The 18,391-nt window shown below is 45.6% G+C and overlaps 6 protein-coding genes across 6 annotated transcripts; 3 read left to right on the top strand and 3 right to left on the bottom strand.

Moving 5' to 3' along the window:
* Positions 1 to 658: 658 nt before the first annotated feature.
* J4E84_008295 (uncharacterized protein) lies at positions 659 to 2,112 on the top strand (the record flags this gene model as incomplete). The annotated part of the gene is made up of 2 exons (XM_049390871.1): positions 659 to 665; positions 872 to 2,112. The coding sequence occupies 2 exons, from the start codon at positions 659 to 661 to the stop codon at positions 2,110 to 2,112; spliced, it is 1,248 nt and encodes a 415-aa protein (XP_049241578.1).
* Positions 2,113 to 2,716: 604 nt separating this feature from the next.
* On the bottom strand, positions 2,717 to 6,099 carry J4E84_008294 (uncharacterized protein; the record flags this gene model as incomplete). The annotated part of the gene is made up of 6 exons (XM_049390870.1): positions 2,717 to 3,006; positions 3,126 to 3,136; positions 4,472 to 5,121; positions 5,181 to 5,536; positions 5,592 to 5,634; positions 5,689 to 6,099. The coding sequence occupies 6 exons, from the start codon at positions 6,097 to 6,099 to the stop codon at positions 2,717 to 2,719; spliced, it is 1,761 nt and encodes a 586-aa protein (XP_049241577.1).
* A 4,319-nt stretch (positions 6,100 to 10,418) lies between these two features.
* J4E84_008293 (uncharacterized protein) lies at positions 10,419 to 12,134 on the bottom strand (the record flags this gene model as incomplete). The annotated part of the gene is made up of 5 exons (XM_049390869.1): positions 10,419 to 10,677; positions 10,726 to 11,401; positions 11,463 to 11,723; positions 11,781 to 11,868; positions 11,940 to 12,134. 5 exons carry the CDS (start codon positions 12,132 to 12,134, stop codon positions 10,419 to 10,421), a joined length of 1,479 nt encoding a protein of 492 aa, XP_049241576.1.
* Positions 12,135 to 12,280: 146 nt separating this feature from the next.
* J4E84_008292 (uncharacterized protein) lies at positions 12,281 to 14,710 on the top strand (the record flags this gene model as incomplete). Its single annotated transcript, XM_049390868.1, has 1 exon — positions 12,281 to 14,710. One exon carries the CDS (start codon positions 12,281 to 12,283, stop codon positions 14,708 to 14,710), a length of 2,430 nt encoding a protein of 809 aa, XP_049241575.1.
* A 546-nt stretch (positions 14,711 to 15,256) lies between these two features.
* J4E84_008291 (uncharacterized protein) lies at positions 15,257 to 16,118 on the top strand (the record flags this gene model as incomplete). Its single annotated transcript, XM_049390867.1, has 3 exons — positions 15,257 to 15,804; positions 15,894 to 15,922; positions 15,988 to 16,118. The coding sequence occupies 3 exons, from the start codon at positions 15,257 to 15,259 to the stop codon at positions 16,116 to 16,118; spliced, it is 708 nt and encodes a 235-aa protein (XP_049241574.1).
* A 329-nt stretch (positions 16,119 to 16,447) lies between these two features.
* Positions 16,448 to 18,034, bottom strand: J4E84_008290 (uncharacterized protein; the record flags this gene model as incomplete). Its single annotated transcript, XM_049390866.1, has 1 exon — positions 16,448 to 18,034. The coding sequence occupies one exon, from the start codon at positions 18,032 to 18,034 to the stop codon at positions 16,448 to 16,450; it is 1,587 nt and encodes a 528-aa protein (XP_049241573.1).
* Positions 18,035 to 18,391: the final 357 nt, after the last annotated feature.

The following is an 18,391-nucleotide window of genomic DNA, read 5'->3' as shown; positions in this document are numbered from 1 at the left end:
TTGCACTATATACTCCAACGCCGCCGAACCGTTCGAGCTCACAGCACTGTTCCTGAACAGTACATGTTGGCAATCTAGTCTGCAGCGCTACCCAACGTCCAGCTGGCATGTTTACCGCACATGATGTGAAGGACATCTTCGCCCTCTTCCCTCCGCAAGACACTTCCGATTTTGTTCCGCGGCTTGCGCTGTCCTCCAGCGGCCATGCTTTCGTTACGCTCCAGTTTGTCCAGGCTCGTTTCAGAAGCCGCGTGACCAAAGGTGAGCGTTCGTAATCTCTCTTGGCTACATTTGCTGAAGCATGCACCAGAGACACAGCGGATACCGGTTTCCACATTGGCCAACGACCTCGACATAGGTCGATTACTTGTCCATCAACTAGTCCAAAGCCACCCCAAGCTATGTTTGTTCAGCGCGGACGAGGAAAGCATTATTCCCATAGATGAGCGAGACACGATAGTCACTCGCCTGTCATCTGGGGGACTGGCATCCAAGGCCGAATTCATTGCCCAGCACCGTGTCTCTTCCAAGAGTCTTGACTTCCTCCTGTCCAGTCAAGATTATAACGTCCTGGAAACTAACGGCTACATCTACACTAAGGCCTATGCTCACAAGATCGCGGACATAGTAAAGAGTATGATTCAAAAGACGGTCGATGATGTCCGGTAAGTGCAGGACTTGCCTTAGATGCATCGCATGCTCACTCTGTACAGGACTCTCAATATCAAACCAGCTGATTTGCCTGACAATCCCCCTACATGGTTCATTCTGCATACTCTCGAGCGACTCTTGCAGTCTGAAAATCTTACTTCCAAGGTCAACATCCAGGAAACTGACGTTAGCGTTTTGTGCACACCCAAGCGATATCTAGAATCCGAACGCGATACCACAGTCTACGATCTGCAGTCCGGCGCTCTTGCCTATCTCGACGTGCAAAGATTCGCCTCCGACTTCATCGAACTTTTCCCGTCTTCCCAAGTCGCATTGTCTTACTTCCAGCAACTCTCAGGCATTGAGGTAATAGACTCTTTCGCTGTATCACTGATCTGGATCTCCAGGTTAGAGCAAGATTGCGTACGCATCCTTGAACAAGAAGGTTGTACCCTTGATGTCACCGAAGTGATTGGCTCCCGTCTTCCACCAACTATAAGGGAGCAGGTGGCCGGCCGAGCCAAGAACTCCATTGTCGCTCACTTCTCCGAGACCACTGGAGGGCTGAAGATAGTGCGCGTCGGCACTCTGATACTCACTGAAAGGCGCCGAGACGGAGCACTCGACGAGCTCGCTGGCTACGCAAAAGAAGCTGCAAAGGCACAATGGCAAAGTCTACACGACGATCCAACCCTAGTGGAAGACGTGAAATTCACTCGAGACAAGATCAAAGACATGATTCCTCCCACAGGCCTTGTTCAGCGCCTTCTCCTCCAACAAAAACCAGTTGAGAAGTTATTAGAAGAGCGCTTCTGGTTCCACGTGTCCTCGTTCGAAACACTGAATGAAGAGGAGTTTGCCATGTACTGGACAGATCGCATGCTCACCCGATATCGGATATACAGCGCCGGCTTAGTTTCAGTCATGGACCAGAAAGTGCACAGCCAGCTTGCTCAGGTCTTTGCAACTTACGCACACAAGGACCTTATACCCGATACTATTGCCAAAGCACGAGCGCAGGGTCTAGTCCTCAGCCGCAAAACAAGAAAGAATGTTACCAAGCTCTCGAGTGTGCTGGAGTCCACGACGCCTCTGGATAATACATCACTATCTTCAGCTTTGGAGAAATTCAATAAAAAACAAGGTATCAACCATCCATCTACAGATTCGCTGGCTGCTGCCAAGCAATCGATGCTCGACGACATGCTTCGCCGAATCAAGAAACAAAAAGCTTCCGACGGCCCCGTACTCTTCTTAACGCTAGTTATCTTGCTCTTCGCAAAGCAGTACGATGGTGTCGTATATGCAACGGGAAAGTTCACACCAAAGCTGTTGAAGTTATTGAAAGGCAAGCTGGAGTATGAGCAGTATGAGCAGCTTGAGAGATGGAAGGAAGCTGCCAAGGCCAATACCTTGAGCGCGGAGGATAGGGAGGGTATGGCCAGGATGGCAGCGACGTGAGATCATTGGTTTCAATGCCTACGACAACTCCAAGATCGCGCTTGTGATCGAATCCGGTACTTTCATTTGGGGGTTACATGCAAATGCTTGTCATGGTCTTTGCGACAGGTTGGCTTGTTCATCTATACCTCAGATAACACTCGGAAGATGGTATACTGGTAGAAACCCACGCTTACCTAGCATTAGAACAATGTTTGAGTCTTTCACGCGGCATCTATAGCCTCACTTCGTCCGAACCCTCTTTTCAACTGCGCACACTGTTTGCACCAAGCGGATGGTGGTACTACTCCCATTTGCGGCTGCGATTTTATCGAACGGCACATCTGATGTTGTTCTTCTCTTGTGCTTGCTTCTTCACTAATCCACAGGTTATCATTCGTCATGATTGAGAACTAAGTAGCGAGTATTGAACAACCACCGGCAGATGGACAATAGTCACAAATCATGTACGACTTGATGCACGTCGTGAAGTTGCCATGAGAAGTCGTACCTTGGCTTTCATGCGCAAGACTACCTGCCTTGCATGTCCCAGAAGCACCGCCTAATGCAACACCCAGCATCTGTGTGTGTGTCTCTCTCTCTTTGTTTACCTATCCTCGCTTCCCTATACATCCTTCATGAGTTCCTCGAGCTCATCATCATCGTCCCAGTTCCCTCCCCTCCTGTTGACAACAATCTTCTGCTCTTCCTTCTCCTGTTGCTCTGCTACAGCCCCCAGTATCTCTTTGAGCTGATCTTCTGTAACCTTCTGTCGTAATTGGCCAGTCCGCGCAAGCATTATAAGTCTGTTCTCGATGTCGGTTGCGCGCGATTCCTTGACAAGGCGGATACGGCCGAGACGGTCGGCTGCTTCGGGGAGAAGGATTTGTGAGAGAATGGAGGAACGCTGGTCGGCTGATGGGAAGGGTTAGCCCGTGGTTGCTAATGGACGGCGGGGTTTGGACGAGTGGGCGAAGGGGGAGTGTGTGGTCAAGTGATGCATGTCTGCGCCAGGAGAGATTCTGAAAACGTACCCTCTTGCTGCCTGTAACTCTGCCTTAGTAAGAAACCTTGATCTTCGTGTATAATTGTATTTACTTTCGCGAATCTTGCTCGGCGCCTTCGCCTCCTTGTCCTCCGCTTCCCCCGCCCTGTTGTTGTAACTGCTGCAGGCGCGCGCGTCTTATCTGCTCGAGATCTTCGTCGGACATTTCGGTATTATGTAGAGTATCTGAGGGCTCGACGCGAAAGGTTGTTAGAGTAACGGCCTCTGCGGCGCAAGTACTGGTCGAGCAAAAGTGTGTTTATGCGGGGAAGTTCGCGGGTTGCTAGGGCACGGTCCCAATCGCACACCCCCCACTCCCTAGGTAGCTTGTCAGACACCTCAACCAAGAGGAGAATGCAATCTTGACTAAGACTGGGGCCTGGTCTTAGTTTGGGCTGGTCATTGAAGGCGCGCTCTGGTATGCGGGATGATTAAGATAGCATTGAGCTGCTTCGCTGGAGTGTTGCCCGGCTGGTGTGTCGCCGACGCCCCAAAGATGCTCAGGGTGACGATAAAGCTGCAGCCGTCATCTCACGATGCTTTCTTTACATGTCGATCTTGGATATATCTACGGATGCTCTAATTGCTATACTCCAGGGTGTGATTAGGAAGACTGAGAGGTGGAACTGACGAAGCTGGCTCAATGTATCGCTGCATTACGAAATTGACGACGGAGATGGACACGCAGTTGGCGTCATCGGCCATCGCGTCGGACATACTTTTAGTACCAGCTGGAAAAACAGCTCTACATAGCTAGGCTGTGGACAAAGGGCGGAATGATAGAGACAATTTGTCGCTCACGACTTGTGTTTTACGAAGAACGTGTTTAGAATGACAAACTCAAGTCACGACTGATAGCGTGCGGCTATTCTAGTATGCTTTCAAGTATTCCACTTCGATTAGCCCTCTCGTCTAATCTGATTTCGCAACATGAAGCCCCCGCGTGTTGCATTCCACATTACGAGGCGGGTATTGACGCTTCTGCGACACCTTCAGCCCGCGGCAAATTTGCTACTACTCCTTAACTTCTCCCCAAACTTCCATAGCATGAACGGCGCTGGGACACCCAAAGCCAAGGCAATAAAGCCCAGCACGCTATTTCCCCATCCAAAATCCAACTCGTCATACATGGCCGGTGCAAACAACGGAAATCCAAACCCAGCCAACGACCTGAGCACCGTCGCCGCCGCGATAGCACTCGCAGCGTAGCGTGTATAGCTGTCAACAAGATAAGTCTGTATACACTGAAACCCCACAATAACACCCGCGCAAAATGTCGCAGCACCGATATTAGGCATGATCCAATGTACCTGCGCTTGTGCACTCCAACCATACCAAAAAAGGCCGATTGGAACGAGAAGAGACGCAGGGATCATGATTGGAATGCGAAATTCTGGTTTACCGATGCCGTTGTTGCGTTTCTTTAGGCGGCGGTAGAGGGCGTCATTGAGGGGTGCGGTGATCTGTGTGCCGAGGAAGAAGCCCATGCCCATGGAGATGAAGTTCAAAGAACCAATCCCTATAGTCATGCCATAGCGCGTGACCCATAAGCTGGGGAAGGTCGAGAGCATCAGATACATGAGGCCATATAGGTAGGCCATGTAGCAAGCTAGAACTTGCACAATGGGCTGGGTGATGAGCAGCTTGAACGGCCTTCTCATGGCGATTTTAATAGTTGTTGCAAGCGTTCGATCAGGATTATCGAACTCAGTGTGTAGTTCTTCGTTGCTTGTCTCTTTACGCAGTTTGTTTCGCTTCCACTCAAGGAGCTTTGGTGCGTATGTTTCTTGCAGAAAGAAGAACCCGAAACATTGCACCATTGCTGTGAAGATCGTGGTGGCGTAGAAACACCATCTCCAAGTCGTGTTTTGAGAGATGAAACCACCGGCAATAGGCCCGATAGCCGGGCCCAGTAATGGAGCCAGTGAATAGATTGCTATGGCTCGACCACGATGCTCGGGAAGGAAACAATCGCTAAGAACACCCTAGTAAGTCAATTAGCATTTTATCTTCCAACGGCATTTTTCAGGAAGAGGGTACATACACCACCAATAGCTAATGGTGCAGATCCGCCTAAACCACTGAAGAATCGGAATGCCATGAGCTGGCCAGATGTCTGAGCAAATCCACATCCCAAATTCCAAGCCAAGTAGAACAAGTTTGACAGCTGCAAGACGATGACTCGTCCATAGATCTCCGATAGTGGGCCTAGGAACAGCGGTCCAATTGCATACGCCAGAACGAAGATGGATAAGGTAAGCTGGGCTTCGACTTCATTTGTGATGCCGAATTCAGCACTGATGCTGCTCAGAGCTGGCGAGATCATGGACGAGGATATTGGCGAGACGAGGGTAAAAGAAGAGACAATGATAGTTGCTGCCCATTTCCGCTTCATGGACCCTACCAGCTGTTAGACCACAACTTATCTGTGCTTAGTTGGGGAGACCAAACCTACAGTTCTTTGGATTATGTGGGTCGAACTCTGAATCCCATGTGACCTTATGTATGTTAGATGTTACAGTAGCAGTCAATGTCTGTCAGGTAGAATATACCAAATTTGGGTCTTTGACGGACCGCGTAGACTTTTGCTTTTCTAAACGTGATAGTGCCACCACATCACGCTCGTATGGAATACCACCCCGTATCTCCTCGTAAGTCGTATTTTCCTCTTGAGCGGTATCGTCTTTTACTTCTTTCCCACCTTTGTCATCGCCGCTGTCGCCGCCGTCGTCGTTGTCACTGGACGAGTTCTCGTCTCGCCTTTCAGTCTCAGTCTTGTGCAATGAACTGGCGTCCTCGTCGACATGGGTTCCCTCGCCATCTTCATGGTGATAAACCGAATGATCGTCTGGGAATTGACTGGACAAGATACGATGTAATGGTGCGTTGTCGAGTCGCCGTTGTCGGGATACTGATCGGCACGTGGATGATCTTTGAGCTCGTGGTCGTCTTGTGCTTTCCATGGTGACGTGAGACTGAGAAGAGGCGTGCACAAAGACTGGGTATGCTGTCAAATACGTGTAGCAGACTATGATTACTAGTGTAGGGCGTGAACTTCCATGTATATAAATATAACTCGTCTGTGCTTTTCAACGATAGAGAAGGTTGTGGTGAGGGAAACAGTGTCGCTATGCCGGCGTTCAAGCTTGGAAAGTGAATAGATACAGAACTTGCATGCGACGAACTTCGCGATTTTGATAGAGTCTGCACGCTCGGTTTTAAGCACGTGTAGGACGAATCTCCGTGGATCGCGTGCCCCACAACGTTGGTCCTTTGATTCAGATACTGTCGGTGCATCGGTAGACATTATTTCCCGAGCGCAGACTGAAAAGGAGTGGATACGGCTAGTCGTGCAGGGTTATCTGGGTGTGGCGTAGAAGCTTGGTAATATTGTAGAGGCCGGTGGTATGGGGTGACGTCAGGGGTTGCTGATTTCCGGCGCTACTGTCGCGTCGTGTAGTAGGCGACGGTTATTCTCTTAGGTTAAAAAGTTATTCTACTAGGTAACTCCTTAAATTAGAAATGCACCTACCTGTCTATATAATCCTCTATAATATATTAACTATATTACTTTTTTTATATATTCTTTAATAAATATTATACATAAAGTATAAATTAAAGATCTTACTAAGTTAAAACCTAATTTTTTAAAATTTTAGTAGTTATATATTACTTTTCTTAGAAAGTATTAAAATTCTACTAAATTTAAGCTATTTTAGTAATATTAGCTTTTAAGATAGCTTTAATTACTTACTACTATAGCCTCTACTATAATACTTAGATATAGCTATATTAATCTAAAATTTAGAAATATTTATTATATAGGTACTAGGCAGCTATAGTTAAATTTTAAAAAAATTTAGCTAAGGCGTTAGTATATAGTAAAGAAGAACTTATAGATACTATTATAATTATAATTATAATAGTTAAGTTTAGTTTTCTTTACTCTACTAATACTAATATACTTACTATAACTTACTTAAAAGTTACGCGCTAGTTATAAATACTTTATAGAATAAGTTATAAGTTTTAAAACTAAATTTAGATAAAGAGTAGTAAAGTTATATAGTAGTTTTAAGAATATAACCTAAAATTTTATAAGCTAAAAAAAACTATAAAAAAAAAGAAATTTACTATTAATTATATATAATTAAATAGACTACTTAAAGTCTCTAAAATGCTTTTTAATTCTAAAAAAAGCTAAATATAAGCTACTTATTAGCCTAAATTATAGAGATACTTAGAATAATTATAAAAATATATTAGTAGTAATTCTAATATCTCTAAAATATTCTAATATATATAATATAGGTTATAAGAGTTAGAATTCTTAATAGAAAGACTATTAAAATATTATAAAGCGTACTAAGTAATTTAGTAAAGCTCTAAAAAAGCTTTTAGAGCTATTTCTTATATAAACTTTATAATTTTTTACTAGAATTTACCTAGACTATTATTAATAACGCGCTATATTATATTCTTAACGCTATATCTCTTACACTTTATTTCTTAGACTTAAGATACTTTTAGTATTAGTAAAGAACGCTTCTAGATAGTAGTAATATACTTAGTATAAGTTCTTTCTCTAGAGTTAGTAGAAGTAACTTAGCTATACCTATAGTATTAAATTTTACTTTATTTTAAGCTCTTTACTTTTATAATATAGAAATTTAAAAGCTAAAAAAGTTTAATACTAAGAGCTACTTATACTCTATTTACCTATAGTAGTTATAGCTACTAATACTAGTTAATATACTTTAAAAGAAGCTAGAAGATAGTAGTTTTAGACTTTAACTACTTTTATAGCTTTTTAGTCTTTTTCTAAATAAAGTACTTATAAAAGAAGCTAAATTTAGTAGTAAAAAAGTTTATATAGCTCTCTTTTTAGTTAAAATCTTCTATAAAAGTAAGCTCTATTTACTACTTTATTATTTAAAAAGTATAATAGAAGATTACCTAATAAAGTAGTCTTAGTTTATTTATTATAGTGTTTACTAAAAGCTTTATAGTATTATTATTAATAATAGTATTATATTTATTCTTAACACTTTTTATTATCTAATAAAGATCTTTAATAATATAAAGAAAGTAACTTTAAAACTTATAGATAAGCTAGGCCTTTATATAATAGTAGAAAAACTTAGTTTTTAATATTATTTAGTTACTATAATTAGACTAGTAATAATAGTAAAAGTATACCTATTCTTTAATCTAGAGAAGCTTATATTTATTAAGATACCTAAAAAGACATTTTTAAACTACGTAGTCTCTTTAAAAAGCTATTAAAGTAGTATTAAAAGCTTTTTTTATTAGTTATTAAACTAAATTCTACTATCTTTTTATAAAGAGAGACTTTTTTTCTTCTAGTTTATCTTTTTTAGAGTTAAGATTAGCTATTTAAATATTCTAAGCTACTATTACTTTTAAGAGAATATTCTAATTAATATACTAAATATAGAGATACTATAGAATAGTTAAGTATATAGTTTAAATAGCTTCTTTTAAGCTATTATTAGTATTAGTAAGAAATATTTAAAGCTTCTATTAAAGCTATTTAAAGAGCTCTTTTAGCTACTAAAGATACTAAAAGTAGTTTTTATAGCTCTTTCTATATATAAAACTAAAGGTAATATTATAAGTATTATTTATATAAGTTATACTATAAGTGTAGAAGAATAGTATATTAAAATAGTTAGTTTTATAGGTTATATTAATTATAATAATATTAGAATTTCTTTAAATAAGCTTAAAAGTAATAGAGTAAGTAAAGAAGAGCTACTTTACTTAATTTCTATTCTACTACACTTTTTTAAAGTACTTCTAATAAGTATTTTTATTTTTTTAGTTTTTAAAATAATCTAAAAAAACTTTTATATTACTTTTCTCTTAATAATACTATACCTAAAGCTTAGAGACTTTATTCTTAATATTAGAGAGCTAGAAATTATAGCTAGAAGTAAGAAGATCTTTATAAATTTTTATTAAAGTATTATTTATAAGCTACTACTACTTAATTTACTTTATAATATTTTTAAATTACTTTTAGTTCTAAGAAAAAGTGCTTTAAATAAAGCTATAAGAATAGTTATAATAAAAGACTTTAACTATTAAAAGCTAGCCTATAAAGTTTTTCTTTAAGAAACCTTACTATTTATAGCTTATTTTTATAGTGCTCTAGTTTTTTTACTTTTTTATACTTATTAGCTTAAACTTTCTACTACTTTAATATATTAATAAGTAAGATATAACCTTTTTTTAGTTTATTTTTTAAGTTTTTAAGCTCTTATTTATATTATAAATAATAAATATAAAGCTAGTACCTATTTAGAGCTTATTTAAGCTATTTTTTATCTTAGTATAAATTTTAAATTAAAGGTATAAAAGTATAGAAAAGTTATTATAAAGTACCTAATAAAGATCTAAGTAATTTAGATTAAACTATTTAAGTAAATATAAAAAATTAAGTAATAGAAAGTATTAGTTAGTAATAGAAAAGCTTTCTACCTTAATATATTACTTATAAAGATATCTAAAATTATAAAAGTAAAAATTAAGAAGCTATTAAGTTATATTAGTAGTTATAGCTAGTGTATTTTTTAAACTACTAGTCTAATTACTATAATTTTTAGTGCGTTAAATTTATAAAACTTAGTTTAGTAATTTAGTAGTATAACTTTAATAAATTTATATAGTTAAAAATAAATATAGTAAATTATAGAAGTATTATTACTAAAGAGAGTCTAATATATATTTAATTTTTCTAATATTTTTAGAGTCTATACTAGCTATTTAGCGTCTTTATAGGCTATAATATAAGCTTAGTATATATATTCTATATTTATAAGAAAGACTTTATAAGTAGCCTAAATATAATATATTAATATTTAGCTAGAAATTAAAGAGAGTTCTAATTAAATATTTTTTATATTTTAATATTCTAGACGCTAGCACGCTAGTAGTACCTATTTAGGTAATTTTAGACTCTAATAAGTAATATTACCTAAAATCTAGCTACACTTACCTAATTTAGAGGTTATCTAGTAGAATAACTTTTTAACCTAGCGCAATAACTGTCGCTGTGTAGTGTAGATATATATCCGATGTGGTAACTCCGACCTCGAGCCGAGACGAAGGAAAGTACACAAAAGTATGTACTGAGCTGTTGGTAAACAAAGCATCATCGTGGTAAATATATAGTAGTAAACTGGAGACTGAATTTTGTACGCATCTGATTCGATACATTTCATCCCGTGTTGTATATATGCACATATGGTGGGAGTACTCAATTCACCACTACCAAGGGACGCGGAGTCAATTTTGTGCCATGACTGAACAGGTTATCGGGGTCGTACTTGTGCTTAAGTTCCTCGAGTCGCTTCACGTTTGCGCCGAAGATCTCGTTCGCCTCAACATCGGCAGCTGCATAATTGCCGTACTGACCTACACCACCATCCTTTGACCGTTCCGAGGCAGTTTCTGAGGCTTTTTTGAGAAGGTTTCGTGAGAACGTACGAATTTTGTCGTCGAGTGAAGGATCGAACCTGTGCTCTCTTTAATATCAACTCCTCTGTGATGCTGATTTGGCTTACCATTTCATCATCACAGCCACATTATAGTAATCGCCACGATTTGAGAAAGCCGTCTTGTCGTTGGAAATCTCCATGACCTTCTTATAAGGAACGGCTTCAAAAAGCATCATGCTTTCGTTCATTCGCTCATGCGACGCCACAAAAGCATTGAACTCAGCGTGAAGCTGCATAGCGAAGTTTGGGTCCATGGGGAGTCTGAAAGCGCCACCACCGAAAAGCTTACGTCCGTCAAAGCCGGCTCCTTGATTAAGAAGGCTGTTGAGTTGAGGGTAGGGAATCATGGCGGTCATGTTCGCTATTGGGCCGAGTTCAAATAAGTCGGCGAAGAAGGCGTTTCCTTCTTCTTCGTTACCGTTGTGAAAGATCTGGCAAATTACAACCGAAGCATTCGCCGGTGGTGGGGCAGAGAAGCCCATGAGCATCGCTTGGTTGCCGTCGTTGGTAGTATGAAACTTATTTGCGAACTGAACGACCTGTGGTAGCTTATCCGGAAGGAAAACCAGCGGCCCCGCAAACACATGGCTCCTCTGTTGATAAGCCTGGAATGTGAATGCCGTCACTACTCCAAAATTCTGACCTGCGCCTCGCACAGCCCAGTATAGGTCGGGGTTTGAGGTGGCTGACGCGACAACTTGTTCACCAGAAGCGAGGACAATGTCAACGGACAGTAGATTATCTGGAAGATGTCAGTAACACAGACTTTGTCAATACTCATTGATACTGGTTCATGCACATACCAATCGTTAAGCCGTACTTTCCTGTAAGATAACCATAGCCTCCTCCCAGAGTCAAGCCCCCCACGCCGGTATGGTTGACGGTGCCACCTACAGTTGCAAGACCAAACTTGGCAGCCTCAACGTCGACATCTTCCCAGATAGTCCCACCGTCTGCCTTGATTGTTTCGGCATCCACATCGACAATCACCTTGCGCATCTTGGAAAGATCGATGACGATGCCATCTCGGATAGACGCAGCTCCAGACGTGCTGTGGCCTCCCCCTACAGGAAGTGAGTCTTTCTCTCACATGTAACTTGGCTGTACTCTAATATGCTTACCGCGGACTGTGAAGGGGATTCTGTGCTCGCGTATTTGAGCTAAAACCGCGGAGACGTCATGGGCGGACCGGACTAGGACTACAGCAGCCTTTGCTCGTATAAGTGCGTGAATATGATGCAGAAACATTTGTATAGAAAGACAGAACTAGGGGAACGTACAGCTCGTTTTATGCAGTGCTCACTCCACCTCTCGATGCTCTTTTCGTACTCTTCACCGTCGCCCGGAAGTAGGACTTCAGCAGTCGTGTTGTCGAGTAGCTTCTTCAGCGACGGATAGTCAAAGTCTCCAGGCCCCAGGCCCATGTTCATAGTTTCGAAACAACTAAACGATGTTGTATAGTTGGTGGGAGCCATCTCTAGCGGGGCGCAGGCTGAGTAAACATGTCGGCACGCATCTGGATTGGGCAGGGCTTAGCGCGTGGACCCTGGATTCAAGATGCGGCGAACTTTGCCTCGAGCGGCCAGAATGCATTGCTCGACAAGATCAAGGTCGGCGTTCGATGATGCTGAAGACGAGAGGCTTACCGTCAGTATGTGCATCGTGCCGACTAAACATTGCCATTTCACGAGCGCGTAGCGCAAGATTACCCTCTCAGACACGGCACGCGCCGCCGCCGCTACGCTTGGTCGCCCCGGAGCCTACAACGCCACGAAGAGCCTTCTCTACAGCCTTTGGAAGACGACAATTGCAGCAACATGCCTCACGGGATACCGAAGGCTTGCCTCCCTCGGCAGCCGACGCGGTTAGCCACGAAGTCAACGCGCGGAGAGCAAGGCAGCAGTTCGGCGATACGTTGCCGCGGGACCACTTGACCGACGACGAGTACACAATATACAAGAGGCTGTATGGCCCAGCCGTCTTTGCAGATGCTGCCGAAGAGGCGGAACGCGTTGACGGTGCAGTTGACGACGAGATTGTCGAGCAGGAGGGGCCTGATGGTTCCATCGTCTTGCTCAGGAAGGGGGTGGACGGCCAACTCGAAGAGATTGAAGTCGCGGAAGAGGTCGATGCCGAAGACGAGGCAGCTGCTGAGCCGGACCAAGAGACAATGACACCCGCAGAATGGGAAGCGCGCAGGGAGGAAGAGGCGCAGGCATACCACGACGACATCTACGAGCAGAGTCGACTGCAACAAGAGGAAGCAGAGGCCTGGGAGGACGTAGATGAAGGGCAAGAGGAAGACGGCTTTATGCGCGCACATCCATTGACCATCGAGGGCCGCTTCAAGCCATCGCCTTCGACCGTCTTTCTGCCCAAGAACTCGCTCGTCGACCCTACCGCGCTGCTCCTGACGCGCGCCAACCACAAACACCTCGCCGAGTCTGCGAACCGTATCTTTGGCGGTCGTGGTTTGCCTCACTCCGCCAGCACGACCCCTGCACGCTTGGGCCACGAGCAGAAACCAATTCCGCTCCACCCTTCGCAGTCAGATATGGGCAACATCGAGGCTGATGTTTACATGGCTTCTGTACAGCCAGGCACATACGCAAGTGTCATGAGCGCCATGGTTGAAGTCCGTCGCCGATTAGGGTCAGGATGGCTGCAACACATGCTGCAGGACAAACAGGGTGGCACCATACTAGACGCTGGCTCTGGTGGTGTCGGCGTGCTCGCATGGCACGAGATGCTAGAGGCCGAATGGCAACGTATGCACGAGGACTCGGGAAACACGTCGCTTGGTGCTACCCCGTTGGGAAAGGCGACTGTCTTGACCGCATCTGATGCACTGCGCCACCGTGCAAGCAAGTTGCTGGACAACACAACATTTATCCCGCGACTGCCAGAGACTGTGACAGCGGCCGACGATGCAAACACGCAGCAACCGCGCAAGTTCTATGACGTCATCATTGCGCCACATACACTTTGGCCCATCCGACAAGACTATCTTCGCAGAGAGCAAGTCGAAAAATACTGGTCTCTTCTGAACCCCAAGGGTGGTGTTCTCATCCTCATTGAGAAAGGCCTACCACGAGGCTTTGAAGTTGTAGCCGCTGCCCGTTCGTACCTTCTAAACAAACACATATCTTCTCCCGGCTCAGACACTATCGAGACGCTACTCGAATCTCAGGTGTCAAAACCGGACGAAGAGACTAGATTCTCTGAGAAGGAGACGGGAATGATCGTTGCACCATGCACAAATCACAGCACGTGCCCGATGTATCAGTCTACAGGTGTGAGCCAAGGAAGGAAGGACTTTTGTTTCTTCAATCAGCGGTACATCCGCCCTCCATACCTTCAACGTATCTTGAATGCAAAAGACAAGAACCATGAGGATGTGCAGTTCAGCTACCTAGCCGTCCAGCGTGGACGCGACCAGCGCCTTCCACAATATGACATCCTCGGCAAAGGGTTCGTGCAAGGTGAAGCATCAACCGCCGCAGCTTTTGAAGGGCACGAATGGCGCCCATCATCAGACCCAGGAACCGAAGAGCCCGTCATGTCCTCATCTACCGACGTTAACCCACTCACCTTCCCACGTCTTGTGCTCCCCGCACTTAAGCGCAGAGGCCATATCATCTTAGATGTGTGCACACCTGCTGGCACGCTAGAGCGCTGGACCGTCCCACGCTCCTTCAGCAAGCAAGCTTACCGCGACGCGCGAAAAGTCCGCTGGGGCGACCTCTGGGCCCTCGGCGCAAAGACGCGGATACCACGCAACGTACGTCTAGGCCGGCCAAACGACGAATTCGACAAAAAGGGCAGGAAAGTCAAGAAGGCGAAGCAAGTCACTATCGAAATAGGTGTTGGTGAGAAAGATGGAAGGACCGTCGAGGAAGGCCCCGCAAAGGTGCTTGGTAAGGGAGGGAGGTTGTTGGTTGGTGACCGCGATGGACGGTATACTGCGGATCGGAAAATTCGGGGTAGCAAGGGAAGGAAAGGGAGGAAGCAGAGGGTTGAGCACGATGCTTATGACTTGGATGACGTATGAATGGTGACTATAGGTATGAGTGGTGTATTGTACGATATGGCCGATTCCGCGGATTCAGAGAATTGCCGCTCAGTTCAAGTTCTCTTCCATTTCGCTTCCTGCGCGGCGCAGTTCCGTTGTATTTCAACCTACCAAACGGCCAAATATCCCGATTCGCCAAGTCATGTTGATTGGTAAGTCTTCGCTTGGCACCGATTACGTCCTGTTTGTAACTCTTCATGCACGTTCCCGACGTCCTCCTTCTGGATTCGTCCTCTTGGCTTCTCACCTACTCAACGACTGGCAAAGAGCGAGAATGTATGAAAGCAAAGTCCGGGGTGATTGTGCTGACATACAGGTATGCAGCACAGATTATAAATGCAACGGGACTCTGGAAGCTGGCGGATGGATGGGAGGCTGCCTGATTGTCCGTCCCACTGCATATAAGTATCAACGGAGGGCACATGCATCTTCAATAGGACCACCAACCGCTTCTGTATCTTGGCCCCATTTGTCTCTTGTCTCATCGTACCGCCTCACGCACCTGGGCAGCATCAATCCAACATCATGTCCACCAAACCCGTCGCCCTCATTCTCGGCGCAGGCCCCAATGTAGGCTTAGCCATAAGCACCTCATTCACCATCCTGAACTACCGCGTTGCAACTGCCTCCCGATCCGGCACGAACAGCATCAACCCCGACACGGGCATCCTCACCCTGAAAGCCGATTTCACGGCGCCAACATCCATTCCCAACCTCTTCTCGCTCGTGCTAAAAGAGTACGGCACATCGCCCAACGTTGTGGTCTGGAACGCTGCCGCGCTGACGCCTCCCCCTGTGGAAGAGAGCGTGCTATCCATATCCCAGGAACAATTTGCCAAAGACCTGAATGTCAATACCGTGAGTCCGTATGTGGCAGCGCAGGAAGCGGTCAAGAGCTGGGAAAGCATGGGGGAGGAGCATGCAGGGGATAAGAAGACGTTTATCTACACTGGCAATACGCTGAATCAGACCATTGCGCCTGTCCCGCTGTTCTTGACACTGGGTGTGGGAAAGAGCGCGAGTGCGCATTGGGTTGGCATGGCAGATGCTTTGTACAAGGAGAAGGGGTATCGGTGAGTTGTTTTTTTCCCTCTACGCAACACTTCTCTTGCTGTCAACGTGTGGGTTGGACATGGGATGTTCTGCTAATATCGGGTTATAGGTTCTTCTATGCAGACCAACGACAGCATGGTAAGAAAATGACTATACAAACCGCATATGAGAGATACACTAACTTCATAACTTTACATTTGCAGATGGTGCACCCATGCTAAACGGTGTAGATGGCCCTGCGCACGGCGCATTCTATGCGCAGTTGGTGCAGCAAGAAAGGGATGTACCGTGGTTAGCTACGTTTGTCAAGGACAAGGGCTATGTCAAGTTTTAGACGTGTCAGGATCGCGACTTTGCTTGAGAGGTGGAGCTATGGAAAGATTACATGCACGGGTCATTTCTATAGATGAATTTGATTAATGTCAGCATGGCCTATATACAGACGACCCGCTGCCGTCGACTACGACTGCTAGCCCAACGCAAACGCTCTCGTTATATGCCGTACAAAGTAAAATGGGTATATCCTCCTTCCGGCTTATGACACCAGTGCAAACGCTAAAAAGAAAAGTAGTGGTCCCTCTAAGCCGAGTGTAGGCTCGGTTGACGCCCAGTGATGCAGCAAGACATAAGAGAGTATGTGTAGATGTAATGTATGATGGATGCTCAGATCATCAAGCCGGCACCAATTGTGACGGCGCTCAGGCCTGTCTCGCGACTGTCCTCGCTCGTTCGTCGCTTTCCTAACGTCTTCAGTTGACGCGCGGTATCCATCTTTGTTTGCGACATGCCAGACGGCGATGGTGGGCCTGATGGGCCTGTAGCATCGCTGTTTGACTTGGAGCGCATAGGGCCTAGGTCTTCGCCGAAAGTGATTGACGTGATGGAATCATCACTGACACCACGAATAGGCGAGCTGGGTCTCTCTGATGAGGCAGCAGCGGATTCAGTTTTGTCTGCGGTGGCTGTTGGTGAGCTGTGGATCGTTGTAAGCCTTGCAGAGCGTTTGGACCTCGCGAAACCATGTACGTCGTAACGGGGTGGGTGCGGGGTATAGTCGACGAGCATGTGCGCCTTGACGCTAATGCGGAAGCGTTGGCCTTTTCCAAAGACTACGTCGCTGACACGTGGAGAAGAAGCAAGCAACACTGGAGCGCAACGGCGGCGGTAACGCAGGGTCTGCGCAGGGCAAGGTCGGATCGCGGGTGCCGATTTGGAATCTGACGATGATTCACTCTCAGGACGCTCGTCATCACCTTGCTCGTAGTCGTGTGAAGAGATGGGTGCTAGCGATTCTCTCGCATGCCGCGTCGGGAAACGAACGTCTTCGGGGTCGAAGTCGTCGAATTCCAGGTCTGGCGCAGGTGCTGCGTGGCTGATGCCCGAGTCGCGGGTGCCAGCCAGATGTGGGTAAAGTTGGCGGATAATTTGCTCCTGTTGTGCAACGATGCGTCGGCCGGCTTCTAGACTTGTCAGACTCTCGAGGTTTTCTCCGAACTGCGCGTTGTCCAAAATGCGTTGACGCCTGCCCCTTCGAGGAAGACTTCTGTAGCGGGGCTCGCTGCGATCTTCTAGGGGTGCACTGATGTCGATGGCGGCGCAAAACAATTCCACCCAGTCGAGCATGCCTTGCTCGGTCGACGGACAGAGCAAGAACTGCTCAAACTCCAGGCGCAGGCGGATGGCATGTTCCCGTACAGGCTCGAAAAGCTGTGGATCCGTTTCGTACAGTTTAGGCCGAGCGACAGCGGGCACCAGGTGGGCGAAAGGAGACTTTGGTATCAGCAACGTCTTCTTGAAATCAGATGCCACGCCAACTTCAGCATGCTGCAAGGAATAGGTTCGCAACAAGCGACCTGGGCATGGCTCTTTGTTCTTGCTGAGGAGACGCGGGTACTTTATGCGGTGTATGCTCAACTGCGTGCCTCGAAGTATGGCGTAGACATCATGCCATTCTCGATGTCCCGAGACCTGGAATGGCGAGGATAGTTCCTGCTTGATGCCAACAAGTCCTTCCATCTCGACGGTGCAGGTGTAGGGCGGGGGTGACTGGATACTGCGCACCGCCTCTTTCTCTCTCCTTGTCCTTTCGTCTAGGACGCGACGGGTCTGAGGATCGGTTGCGCGAGCATACGAGGGCGGCGACCCGATGGGCAGTTGGGCGTGGGTGTGGTAGGTGTTGTGGTATCCATATGTTGACGTGGCCGGCGAAGGGTTTGTCGAGCGAGGCCGTGGTGCACGTGTTTGAGCCATGGCTTCAGTGGTCGAGTCTATGGAGCAGGGCGGTGCGTTGAAGAGTAGATGGCTGCAAGGCTGCAGGGCTCTAGGCCAAGGTCAGGGCACGACTTTAGTGTAGGTATCGGCGCTGTATTTGGAAGCGGCGTGTGGTGCCAAAGCAGCTCATGGACCTATCGAGGAGAAGGCGCCATGAACGGGTGGCTTGCGGTAGTGGTTTGACGATGGAATCCCCGGACTCGATGTGTCACAGTGATTTGTTCTCGTCAGGAAAAAGTAAGTCGAGCAAACGGACAAAGTCCAGCGTCGCTGTCGAGATGACGCCACAGGAGCTGCAGAAGCGAAAGAAGCGGTGGCAGGCGCGTTGGGTATATC

This window comes from Alternaria hordeiaustralica (genome assembly GCF_023758085.1).
Source record: "Alternaria hordeiaustralica strain BMP 2776 chromosome Unknown scaffold_20, whole genome shotgun sequence".
In the NCBI taxonomy this organism is placed as follows: domain Eukaryota; kingdom Fungi; phylum Ascomycota; class Dothideomycetes; order Pleosporales; family Pleosporaceae; genus Alternaria; species Alternaria hordeiaustralica.
This window is presented reverse-complemented; position numbering and strand designations above follow the sequence as displayed.